At 30.0% G+C, this 14243-nt stretch overlaps 1 protein-coding gene across 6 annotated transcripts in view; it reads left to right on the top strand.

The window, feature by feature from the left end:
* The window catches only part of LOC123301697 (GTPase-activating protein CdGAPr), a 90074-nt gene that overhangs the window by 65784 nt on the left and 10047 nt on the right, over positions 1-14243 (top strand). For 2 of the 6 annotated variants that reach the window (XM_044884557.1, XM_044884555.1), the window contains exons 1-7: positions 8950-9043; positions 10229-10499; positions 11579-11958; positions 12227-12399; positions 12468-12664; positions 12879-13242; positions 13311-13902. In XM_044884557.1, the coding sequence (XP_044740492.1) occupies positions 8999-9043; positions 10229-10499; positions 11579-11958; positions 12227-12399; positions 12468-12664; positions 12879-13242; positions 13311-13902 (2022 nt within the window). In that variant the 5' untranslated portion in view covers positions 8950-8998. Of the gene's footprint in view, positions 1-8949; positions 9044-10228; positions 10500-11578; positions 11959-12226; positions 12400-12467; positions 12665-12878; positions 13243-13310; positions 13903-14243 lie in introns of those variants that run through there. The other 4 variants (XM_044884559.1, XM_044884558.1, XM_044884556.1 and 1 more) reach the window with 3 other exon arrangements.

Genomic DNA, 14243 nt, shown 5'->3' with positions numbered 1-14243 from the left:
TATTAAAATTAAAAATATGTAACACGAAGCAAATAGTAGCAAGTGTGTTATTATTATTATTAAACGAATCGTTCATTAGTTTGATTACAATTTTTACTATACCTACAATATACAATAAAATTATCATAGATCTTGTACAACAGTATAGACTTTCTGAGTAAATCATTTAATTTATAATTATTTAATTACTAGCAGTTATCCGCTGTGAAATTCCAACTTTATCTAAATAATTCATAAGAATACATAAACATATTAAGGATGTATGAGCGCCAGGATATAAAATTGTTTGACTAAGCCTAAATCAACTCTGAAAATTTTAGGGGAGGTTGCCCGATTATTTAAATAAATAACAGACTTCAAGAGTAGGCCTAGACTAATAAAGGATGTATAAACACGGTAGTGGGGACACAAATTTAAAAAATATATATTTGCAATTTTGATGGTGAATTATGTTATAACTTGACGATATAAATCGAAAAGTAAGAAGAAGATTGTTCGATATCTTAGAGTAATTTTCAAAATATCGAAAATTGCAAATTTTGTTTAATTATTTAGCTTTCGATATTTCGAAAACCAAGGTTTTTTTTCGAGAAAAGTTTTATTCTTATCTATCGTATAACATTCATGAAGTTAAAACAAAATTCATCATCAAAGTTGAAAATAATGTACAAATAATTTCAACTCTAAATCTAAAATTGCGTTGGCACTCGTACTACCTTAAAGAAATGTTGATCAAACATACTTGGTCAAAGAGAAGTGGCGGTTGAGTTCTTCTCGTGTAGAGAAAAACTGGGGATATGACATCCAGTTTTTTTGTTGGGCTCTAAAAAGAGTTTTCTAAGCAAAATCAAATATTCTATAATTCTATTCGTAACTAGATACTCTATGATGATAAAAATATATTATACAATGGCTGTACTGCTATAGTATGTTTTATTTAATAAAATGGTTACCGACTAAGCACTAAGAAGAAATATGTGTTTTATATGATTATTATGATTATGAGTCATGAAAACACAATCATTAATATTAATTAATTAAATAATTATTGTATTGTATTATATTTTGTATTGTGTTTATTATTTATTTTATTCTTCGTAGCAACATTTAGTTTTGTTGCGATTGTGATCAATAAATATTATTTTATTTTTTGAAACGCATTTAATAATTTTATTAAATATTGTAAATGAATTTATCTCTTTAATTTCAAAAATGATTTTATGAAGTTTCAAATTGTTTAATACCGACATTTTAGTAAATTTTTGTTGTACTAGAAGCAACAAGTGTTTACAAATTCTTTTCTAAAAGATTATTTTTGTTGAGAATTGCTTTTCATAATCTGTAGCCTGAGAGCCGTATGTAACCTAATTCATAGGCCATACAAATACAAACACCACGAAAACAAAAATTTGAAGATATAGATAATATTTTAGTGTAAATCCGCGAGACTTAAAATTTCGGCCAATAAGCGGCGGTGAACTGTTTAGACTGACTAATTTCGAAGTTTTAAGAAATATAAATACAATCACATAATATCCTAGGTCTGTCAGGTAATTTGGAGATTCTGGAAAAGTAAGAAATTAATAAAAACATACTCAGAGTCTCTAAGATTGAATTTTCAAGACCTGATTCTTTATCGACATTTCGAAATCGTTCGAAATGTATATATATTATGCAGAAGCAATTTTTAACCACCGTTTTTGGGTTCAATTTACCTTGGTAAATGTTTTGATACCATGTATATAAGAAATGTATCAAGGTATACTAAGTTTAATCCCAAATTTATAACGCTGAAAAATGTTGATGCTACGAACAAAATTTTGGTATAGATATTTATAAAATTTCCTAATTAGTCTATTTCCAGTTGTCCGTCTGTCTGTCTGTCTGTCAACACGATAACTCAAAAACGAAAAGATATGTCGAGCTGAAATTTTTATTGCGTGCTAAGGACGTAAAGTGGCGTCGAGTTCAAAAATGAGCAACATGGGTTAGTTGGGTCTTGAGTCCGTCCGTACTACTCATCTTGTAAACCGTTAGGGATAGAACAAAAGTTTAAATTTATAAAATGTTCCTTATAAAAAAAATAAACTTTTGTTTGAAGCATTTTTTCGTAAACATCACTGTTTACCCGCGAAGGCGCAAATTAGAATACGTATGCTGACAAAAAACAAATATGAACATATTCCTTATTGTTGGCGATTGACGCAACGGTACGAAAATTTATATTCCAAAGACAATATGAACTAGAAAATTAATTATTTAAGATACAAATTAGATAACGTTTTATCTTATAAGAACAGTTCAATTCTGGAAAATCGAACAGGATTTAATATAACCCAGTAGCTATTACGTATAGGTAAAAATGTTCTGAATTGCACATAAATTGCATACAAAGTATATAAAAATAAAAATGAATTTCACAGAAATGTCATATTAATTAACATTTTGTTATGTTGAATTATTACATGATGACTACAACAATAACTGTCCGTGAATTTAATTATTACCTTGATATTAATTATATAATGATGAGATTAACAGTTAATAAATTTTTTTTATTAATTTAATTTTATATTCTTAACAATCGTGTGTTAATCTATATATATTAATTAATCTTTTGAAATCTTTATTTTACTTGGTTAAGTATTATTAGGTGAAATGTATGTTTTACAAAGTGTGTAAGATATAGTTGTATCTGAAAATGCATCTGTTTTAAAAATTGAAAAATCTATACATAGTATCCACAACTTTCTGGATGTAATTCTGGGTTATAAATTGGAAAAATCTATTTATTTATTTATGTTTCGATTCTTTATAAATCTTTGAATATTTGTCCAAGAAGAATGGATTATTTTTTTACAAGTATTTTAGGCGATATCGCAAAAAATACTCAATTAATCGTTAAATATACCCAATTTATGAATTTTTTGGGTAAAGAATACCCTATATACTGAGTTTTATCAAATTCGGAAACACAAATTTTTTTGCGATTATTTCGATTTTTTTTAAAGGGATACCCCTTAAAAAAATTACAAAAAATTGAAAAATTTTTTTACTTCCGATTCCGTTAAAACTCTGTATATAAGGTAATTTTGACCCAAGAAATTCAAAAATTGCGTTCATTTAACGATAGGACGAGTAGATTCCAATATATCGCACATACGAGAGAGATTTTAAGCGAAATCTCGGAAATTATTAAACCAATCGTTAAATAAACCCGATTTTTGAATTTTTTGGGTCAAAATTACCCTATATACTGAGTTTTATCAAATTCGGAAACAAAAATTTTTTTGCGATTTGTTCGATTTTTTTTTAAGGGATACCCTTAAAAAAATTACAAAAAATCGAATAATTTTTTTTACTTCCGATTCCGTTAAAACTTTGTATATAAGGTAATTTTGACCCAAAAAATTCAAAAATTGCGATCATTTAACGATAGGACGAGTAGATTCCAATATATCGCACATACGAGAGAGATTTTAAGTGAAATCTCAGGAATTATTTAACCAATCGTTAAATAAACCCGATTTTCGATTTTTTTGGGTCAAAATTACCCTATATACTGAGTTTTATCAAATTCGGAAACACAAATTTTTTTGCGATTTTTTCGATTTTTTTAAAGGGGTACCCCTTAAAAAAATTACAAAAAATCGAAAAAATTTTTTTACTTCCGATTCCGTTAAAACTCTGTATATAAGGTAATTTTGACCCAAAAAATTCAAAAATCGGGTTCATTTAACGATAGGACGAGTAGATTCCGATATATCGCATATACGAAAGCGATTTTAAGCGAAATCTCGAAAATCACTAAACCAATCGTTAAATAAACCCGATTTTCGATTTTTTTGGGTCAAAATTACCCTATATACTGAGTTTTATCAAATTCGGAAACACAAATTTTTTTGCGATTTTTTCGATTTTTTTAAAGGGGTACCCCTTAAAAAAATTACAAAAAATCGAAAAAATTTTTTTACTTCCGATTCCGTTAAAACTCTGTATATAAGGTAATTTTGACCCAAAAAATTCAAAAATTGGGTTCATTTAACGATAGGACGAGTAGATTCCGATATATCGCATATACGAGATCGATTTTAAGCGAAATCGCAGAAACCACGAAACCAATCGTCAAATAAACCCGATTTTTGAATTTTTTGGGTCAAGAATACCCTTTATACTGAGTTTTTTCAAATTTGGAAGCAAAATTTTTTTGCGATTTTTTTAAAGTTCCCTTAAGAAAATTACAAAAAAAAATCGAGAAAATTTTTCTACTTACGAGAAAGTATATAATTTGTAGATTCCTGGTACACATAGTATATTAACCGGTGGTAACCGTATGTTACCACTTTTCTTTCTGTGTAAGTAGAGGTAGACTCTAGTAGTAAGTATAACTTGTCTGACACATGCCATATGTCAACTTGACATTACAACAACGACATACATTTTATTCCTGTTATTGTAAAAAATACATTTATCATACTTAATTTTCTATAATATTTATTATTGTTCAGAAAAAATTCTGGTGTGAACGCCACACAATCTCTAATTACCCTTCTAAACATCTAAAACGCAGAAAATCTTAAGTTTTCTTACAAAATTGTAAGAACTAATTGTTTCATCGAACTATTACAATCAATAAGAATCAATCTCAGATAATCTCAGACAAGATTATAAGAAAATTGATCATCAAAGTTGAAAATAAGGTACAAATAATTTTAACCCTAAATATAAAATTTCCTTGGTGGTCTTACTACTTTAAAGAACTGTAAACATTAAAATACTGCCTTTCCAGAATTTTCCCGAAGTCTTATATCTTTCACTACTTGATAATAATTACTTGCGAAAGTTTTAAATAGACATATGACATAATATCTAAAATTGGAAAAACATAAAATATATCTGCAATAAAATGAACAAGAATACTGCGTGGCGTGACATTCCAGTAATAATACAATTTTCTTTGGATCATTTATCACATGCAAATTAATAATTCTCTCACTTTTAAATTTTAATGCACTCATATGACATAAAGTAGTTAATAAAGTATTTAATTTCTTATATTAAATGAATTGTGACAAAACATTTCAAAGTTAAATATTTTATTTTTACTTTTTATCAGTTGTTAACTTGAGCTACACTTTCTTTCTCATAGCACACGATTCATGTGTTAAAATGATCAAGATTTAAGTAATATGCTATCAAATTAGTGAATATGTACCTTTATCAGACAGTATGAGAAGAATACAGTCAAACTAGTTCTAAACAATATTAAAATAAAGTACCTAAAATTATTTCGATCAACATTTTAATCGATCAACCTCGGTATTCCATCAAGAAAATCGTCAATCGAAAAATGAACTAGGAAAAGCTTTTAGGATCCAAAAATGCATCTCATGTTCAAGTTATAAGAGATGGAAGCACAAGCAAAATTAACAACTTTCGTTAAAACCATTATTGAAAAATCTTGTCGATTTACCAAAAATAAAAAAGAGAAATCTATCTACACTTGTATAAAATAGTTTCTGTTGATGACAAGAAAAGAAATTTATATAGAAATTTATTTTTGTTTATTTGTCGATTTCTTCTCAAAGACTTAATAGAATCGCAAAATCTTTCTGGTTCTCGGTTTAAATGAAATTAAATCAGTAAACCACGGATTATAATTTTTTTTTTACATCCAATTTTAGCTAGTAAAGTTTCTGAATATTTTTCTAAAGGTTTCAGTTATAATATAAAAATTATTTAATTCTTGAAGATACGATACGCAATTTATTCAGAGGTTTAACTGTATACCCACTATTACATCTCGAATCAAGAATAATTAAATTGAAACTAGACATTAACATCATCTTGGCTTGTAATCACATTTGCTAGGAGTGTCTCTCTTGTAATAAATAATTGATTATGTTTATAAAAAAAATTAAAACTCTTTAGGGTATCATACATCGCGCTATAAATTATTAAATTACGATGTTTATTATTTTTTTCTTAAGCGAAAAAATTACTTAGAATTTCATGTAATTAATGTACAGAACAAGTTTTTTTTAAATTCATTTTTGGGGTGTGTCCTAAAGTTTCCTTAAAAGACGATTGAAATGTTTTATAACTACAAAACTAATAAAAAGGCGCAGAAATGAGATCAAAATAAACAAAAAAGTGTACTTAAAGTCAATCGCAGAAACAATGGCACTCAAAAACAACTTTTCAGTATACCATTTGAAAATTTCAGGATAAATCGTTACTAATGAAGAAAATAGGTTTTTAAGCAGCAAAATCGTCCAAAAAAAGTAAAATCTAAAATTTGAAATTAAAAGCCAAAGGAAGTTTGTTACTCGCAGTTACAATTTACAATCCTTTCATTCAAACACCTTCATAATAGTAACCCTCGAAATAATCCGTTAACACTTACATAAAGTCGATATCATAGAAAATAACAAAAATACTCAAGTACTTTTTTAAGGATTAGTAGAAAAATAAATGAGGGTAAAAAAAAAAACGATATTTACTCCATAAAATACAAAAGAAGTCTTTCAATTTTTCAAACGATACTTTTCGTCTTTTAGTATTAAAAATCATTAAAATTGAGTTTTATGATGAATAAGGTTCGAATTTGATTGAAGGGTTAACTATAATTGATGTTCGTTGCTACCACCCTTAAAACAAACTAATTTCAATGAAGTTACAAATAATAAAAAAATATCAAGTGGAACTTAATTCACCCCTTTTTTTTACACTTGAGTGCGACTAACTAAAAAGATAATAAATGTATAGAAAATAATTTGCATACATATTACATAATATACAAAACCAAGCTATAATCCATAATATTATGAAAGTCTTTAAGGTTGTTCGATAACTTTATCAGCAGTTAATATCCAATAGGGTATCCTCTGGCATTAAATCATTTCCGAATTATGGCTCTCGTGATATCACCACCACAAAGTTGAAATTTAACGCCATATCTTTGGATAATTATTAAATATGTGACGTCACACCAAGGAGACGACTCTTAAAAAATGTGACCATCTGTGAGAGGGGTTAAAAATCGTAAAATTGGCTTGACGTAATTAATGGATGGCTCCTAAATCGAAATTATTTTTTTCCTGCCAAGAAATCCTTGTACAGTAGAACTTCGATAACTCGAACCTCGTTAAGTCGCAATCCTCAGTAAGTCTAAAAAAATGCCATTCCCTTCCGCTGAACCCCTAAATACGCGGTATCTCGAATTATTTAGACTTTGCAACTAGAACAAAATTTTATTTCTCAGCGAGGTATTGATAGTATATATTTGTACTCTGTAACTCGAATTTCAAAAAGAGAACTCCGTAAGTCGAAACGCCCTTCTAAGTCGAAATTTTAGCATTCAATTCTTATGTATCCTAAACTATTTGTTAAGCCAAAAACTCAACTCGAAATATTTTTCATTGAGGTTCGAGTTATCGAGGTTCCACTGTATATATTTTAGATATGCTAGAAATCGAATCTCCTGAATAAAAAAGAAATGCTTTATGCTATCACAAATCAAATACATAATAATATGTAGAGAATTGGCGTTAGTTATAATACTGCATTCATTCGTTAATGCTGATTTCATCATAGCGAGCTTTTTCATTATAATATATCTATTTACAACAAATGGAACATCTATTGCCTAGCAATTCACCGCATCACTCGCGGTCGGTACCCTAGTTGGACACGATTACATAATATATGCATACCGTCATATTTATTTATTCCATGTATGTCAGTCGGAAGTACTGAATACTGGTCGGTGATGCTTTTATTTGAATAAATAATTGTATTTACGGAATGTATTTTTATTGCACTGCATATACGCTTTACCAATAAATTATAATAAGAATGCTTATACTTCTTAACTCATGATAAATTTTCACACATTTTTTCATAAACCCGCCTCTTCTCGCATATATGAAACGCCCATCTCGATAAAATTTAATAAAGAACCGCCCTCGACCCCCCAGTGCGGACTATGTCTTTAACTCCACATCACAGAAAAAATTACATGAAAAAAACAAAAAACCGCATCTTTCTAGCTTAAAAAGATGAAAAGGGGTAGTTTTAGGCATGTTTTGCCCAATGTCGGAGGGTAGTGATATAGGGAATGAAATATTCTGTTAATGTGATTTCATTTCAAGTCGATTCATGAAAATCCCATCCTTCTAGCATGTATAGAACAGACAAACGTATATTAAGGGGTTTTTCCGATTTTCCGGGGAGGATTTATCCTCCTACGTTAAAGATCATTTAATTAAGCTTTGCTTTCCCAAAGCATTCGTTTGGCAATGCGAAGCAACAAATATTCACCGACCTAACTAGAGGATCCGAAGTGGATCCTTAAATACTTCGAATTCGCAGCAAACGAGCTTACAGTGTAATATTGCGATAATTAATCCCACATTTTTTAACTTTAAAACAATTCATGGTTTTTTAAAATCAGTTAGATACAGAACGGAAACATAAATCAAAAAGTAATTTAAATTGCCAATTGTGAAGCATTATTTTATGCGTAACATATAAAGGATATCGCAAGATCCTGAATCAAAAAGAATTACTGTCCAAATTTCTAAGACTATGAGGCAGAAGATACAAGATCCTAATAGATCTTGAATCCCTAGTTTCAAGAAGTTTTGATTGCAAGCCATTTTCCATAAGGCTCATCTTTTAAGGGATGAATATTAACTTTTTCGATTTCCCATAGTTTCTCCACCATCGTAACAAACAATATAAATATAACACGTACTGTATATTTTATTAATTACTAAATAAAATTTTAATTTAGTTTTCCGTACAATGAAAAGATAATTAACAATATTTTAAATAAATGAACTTTTTATAAATGGATTTTTAAAGTAAACAAAATAAAAAATAATTAATTTTTTTTTTTTTTAAATATTAATTAATCATTACATTATAAAATGTAAGTGACGGAAATGATGATGAACAAACACAAAATAAATCGGAAATAAATTGGAAATGTGAAATGCGTAGAGTGTTAACAAGTTGTACTGATTCAGTCATATGTAATGTAAGTAGCGAATAAATGTATTTAACAAACAAACAAAAAATAGTGATGCCGCGAGAACCAATCTGTAATGACTAATTTAGGAAAAATATTGTCAAACTAAGCCATAGAAATTAATGCAGATTTTAATCTGTATCAATTTGTAAAAAATCAGGGAAAAGTATACTTAATTACACTGGAAAAACGAGGAATTTTAAAAGTTAATTTACGAAGAGCGACGATATCACGATGTCTGGTTTCGCGGCAACACTATACAAAAGTAATAACAATGGCGACTTTTAATTTCTATAAATGTGTGAAAACTTTTGTTTTATCATCTTTGAGTGTTAGAATAGTGTATTGTTTCATAATTATTGTAATTTCATAATTAATCATCTTTTTGTTATTGTAACGATTCACTTTAGTTATACTATTATTTTTACATGTAATTATCATATTATTTACGTAATTGTTGTCTTTTCAGTTACTTCATTTAGGTCAAAGATAAAATTATTCAACTTAGGATTGCTTACAACGATTTGAAAAGGTCATCACTCAATGACGTCAAAAGTACTTCGTACAATAAACCAAATTTTACTAAATTTTAATTCTTAAAGAGTAAAAAACTATCACAAAATAGTCAAAAAAGCTTAAAATTTCTTAATTTTCGATATGCTTCTATGAAGTTAAGAATAGTTTGTGGTGTTCTTGGTATTTTTAATCAAAATTTCCACGAAAATATCGATTTATGCACAATATTACCCATATCGGAGTTCTTAGTCTTCCTAAACCTACTTTCTGTAAAACAACTTGGCGCCCTTGTCCAACTTTAAGTTTTTCTCTTTATCTTTAACCTTTCCCTGGGGCTCCTAGCCAATGCTGAGCCTCTAAACGGGAGCCTCTAAACGGAGCCTCTAAAAAAAGCCTCCGTCACTGCTTACGCACGAAGGTCAGTGCGTTTTAATCTGTTTTACAACCCTTAAATCGCTGATATTCGGTATGTAGAGAAGCAAGGGATGATTTCAGCAATTTGGAGAGAATTTCTAGAAGAAAAACTTAGGGGCGCTTTTATTGAATTGCAATTTTTATTGAATTGCAATTTTCCCATTTTTCATCCAGTACTCCTCATTGTGCAAGCTCAAATAATAAATTTAAAATATCCCAAAAATTATCAAATATTCTACATGAATGTATTTTTTTCGATTTCAGAAGGTGTTGGACGTTGACGGACCAGACGACAATTCAGAGACGAGTGGCTCGTGGAGGAAGAGACCAGGAGTGCAAATTGTCACCAACATGCAACAAATGCAATTAAAACATCATCAACGTGCTGACAGTGACGAGGAAGAAACATGCCGTTTTCCAAAGTTACAGGAATGTGCACATTTTCATTATGAGCGTGTACAATTATGCCCACTCCAGGTCTCTCTTCAAGTAAATAATGGTGATATATCAATCCATAGTCTTCAGCATACCTCACGTAAGTTCTCTATTTCAATTGTTTATAACTTTTGCAATTTTCATGTGTTAAAAAACGCTTCTGGCACATTTTTCTAGACATCATTCCAAATCCAACGAGCTATCACATGTATTTTTACGACCATTAATTCTATATTTCACCAATTTAATCTTGTCGGCTAGACTAAATTTCAGCCTTGTGGGAGAATTGTATAAATTAACCATCCTATTATAACTTTGCTATGGTCTGGCACATACTTGGAAACGTCAAAATGGGTTGGGAATTTCTTTACACTTAAACATATGTAAATTGCAACATATTATAATTGTAAGCTTGTGGAAAACGGTTTAAAAAGCTTTTTTTTACTTTTCGCAACCGCAAGATGCCTGCCAGAACGGTACTTTCTTAATTTACCGATAATAAAACAGCATTAAAAAATGTTAGTAGAAAACAGGTTAATCGGATGATTTATTAGCTCTTAGAACATAAGAGACCAACTACTTAATAATTTCACTTGTTCATGTGATAAAATTATGACATATTAATTAATGAAATCAATACTTTTATCAAAAATAAATTATTATTACTGGTTAATAATAAATTCATAATTAAATGATAATATCTCCTCTATCTATCTAGAAAGTTTAATAATTATTATTAATATTCATTTTCTATATGTTTAATTATTATTCAGTTGATTTTGTGTTAAACATGTGTTAATTAACACTCTCTAAGCGCCTCTGTCCCCTTAATAAACATGCTGATATCATGTTTATCATATATGCTGTTATAAATGAAAGCTTAATAAGATAAAATCAATTGAAAACAAGTTGGAAGTAAACACAATATTGGGTTTAATCAATTATTTAATTTAAGGCTGTATGCACACTTTTATGCGATGTTGTTCTCCAAAAATTTTTACTATCAAAACATTATGCTAGTTAAAATATGTTTACTGCCATGGAAAAAGGTATTTGCCCCTTTCCCCCCCTCAAAGTGAGGCTTCCGGGTTCGACCATAGTATTTTTAAGTCTTTTCTCGTATTATTCTGCATGACAAAATTTTTCACAATCACTAAAACTTTTTTCTTTGTTTATTAGGAGGTTCGGATGAAAATCCGGAAGAGGATTGGTATACGGTACAAGTAACATCGAACAATGAATGCTGGCTGCTGCAGAGAACATTAGAAAATTTTGTCAAGTTAGATTCACAATTACATCAATGTATATTCGATCGAAAAGTGTCACAATTAACCGAACTGACACATCATCTGCCGGCAGAATCAGTTGCAGATATTCTAACCAAATACCTGGAACGTTTTTGTCAGATTATCGATAATTCATTAAATTGTGGTCCAATTTTGACATGGTTTCAGTTGGATAATCGAGGACATCGGTTGCTTGTACCAAATGAAGAGAGTGATTCCATTAATACACCAGCGGTTGCTGCAGCGTACAGTATAAAGAAATATGTTTCGCAGGTCAGAAATCGACGATAACTGATAAAGGACTCTTCGTAAACTTTATGGAAAATGATTCTTGATAAACCAAAAATATGAACTGTAAAAGGAACGTGAACGTGAACGTTCATTATACCTTAGTAATCGTTCTCAGGCTCTGACATTTAAGTCTCATTCCAGTCTCTAACTTCGGCAACCAATAAGGAAGATCCCTGAAAGTCATTTTCTATAAAGTTTATAAACGAAGGCTTTGTCTGAGTATCTTGTACTAAACTTAGTTTATTTTTAGGCTCGTGATGAATTAAATTTAGAAGTAGGAGACATGATTTCTGTGATTGACATGGCAAGTCCTGGTGAATCAATGTGGTGGCGAGGAAAACGTGGCTTCCAAGTGGGATTCTTTCCACAACATTGTGTTCATGTAATCGGTGAAAAATTGGCATGTTTACCTCATGCACCCAAGTAAGTGTGCACTCAAATTCTGGGAAGTAATGTATACAACAATTTCTAAGTTGTAATTTTATTTACAGTGCATTAGGAAGTGCTGGCAGTGGTACAGTTAGTCCTATAAAGCCTGTGCTACGTAAACATGGCAAACTAATAGCGTTCTTCCGTAGTTTTATATTAAATCGTCCATCCAGAAGGCGGCTTAAACAAAGTGGAATTTTACGTGAACGTGTGTTTGGCTGTGATTTGGGTGAACATCTTTTAAATTCTCGACATGAAAGTAAGTTTTATTTTATTTTTACGACTAACCACCTCTTTTATGAACTAACACTAACATTTTCCGACTGCTTTTCACCTTACCTAAGCTACCTCAATAATATATTTTCAAATTTTTTCGCATATGGAGTAAAATATCCTATTATCTAAATCTTAAAATTTAAAAATAGCAAAAACTACAGTTCTATTAATCTTATTTTTTTTCTTTTTGTAAATAGTTCCAATGGTTTTAAAATGTTGTGCCGAATTTATTGAATCACATGGTATCGTTGATGGAATTTATCGTTTATCCGGTGTCACATCCAATATCCAAAAATTACGTAATGCATTCGATGAAGATCGCATACCAAATTTATACACCGAAGACATTTTACAAGATATTCATTCGGTGGCATCATTACTTAAAATGTATTTTCGTGAACTTCCAAATCCATTGTGTACACATCAATTGTATCATAGTTTTGTGAATGCTGTACAAGGTACACAAATTAATAGTAATGGCGAACAAATTAAAGTGGATGAAAATGAGCGCTTGTTACGGATGCGAGAAACTGTACATAAATTACCACCACCACACTACAGGTATGTAACATCGCAAAATCCAGGTTAATCCAAATTAAACAATTCTAATTTTTATAACTTTTTTTCAGAACGTTAGAATATTTAATGAGGCATTTAGCGCGAGTCGCAAAACATGGAGCACGAACTGGTATGACCTCAAGAAATGTAGCCATTGTATGGGCACCCAATTTATTACGGTGTGCTGAATTAGAAATTGGTGGTGTAGCCGCTTTACAAGGTGTTGGTGTCCAAGCTGTAGTAACAGAATTTTTAGTATGTTACACAGATTTAATATTCTGTGATAATCTCCCAACTGCGGATTCGGATACAGATACAATGGCAAATAATACATCGTCGTTATCACCGAAAAAGTTACGACCGAAAAGCTTAGCATTATCAACCCCAACGAAATTATTGAGCTTGGAAGAAGCACGCAGTAAACATTTACTTAGTAATAAACCAGATGAAAGTAGTTATATAGAAGTAGGAGGTGGACCAAAAAATTTACCAGAAAAGTATCATACAGTTTTGGAATTACCTCAGGGATTCAGAAAACGAAGTATGTCGAAACGATCACCACTCGGTTGGCGATCATTTTTTACAAAATCACGAAATACATCACACACTAATTTAGCAGCAAAGAATACAATACGAAAAGCATCCACTCCAGGAATTAATACAGTAAGTCAATTATTTTGTTTTGTTTGTTCCAGAAGTGAAATTGAATATTTAGGGAATCCCTTCATCGTACATTCGTATATTCTGTCTTTAAAGAAAATATTTTCTGCTTCACAGACCAAATTTAAGTTCTTTCTGTTGTCATAATTTCATTTAACTTAAAATGATCACTGAACCAAAGGCGGATTAAGAAATTTTACTTCATCGTATAGATAATCCGGCTCTGAATATTACAATGATATTACTGAAAAAACACAACACAAATTGAAAGGTTAAATTTGAGATCTGTGGTACCAATATCACGAAAACTATAAAAATAATCGATTTGTGCCTAATGGTATCAT

The sequence above is a fragment of the Chrysoperla carnea genome, chromosome 5 (genome assembly GCF_905475395.1).
Source record: "Chrysoperla carnea chromosome 5, inChrCarn1.1, whole genome shotgun sequence".
NCBI classification, from domain to species: domain Eukaryota; kingdom Metazoa; phylum Arthropoda; class Insecta; order Neuroptera; family Chrysopidae; genus Chrysoperla; species Chrysoperla carnea.
The sequence above is the reverse complement of the archived record's forward strand: the minus strand, read 5'-3'. Positions and strand labels throughout refer to the sequence as shown.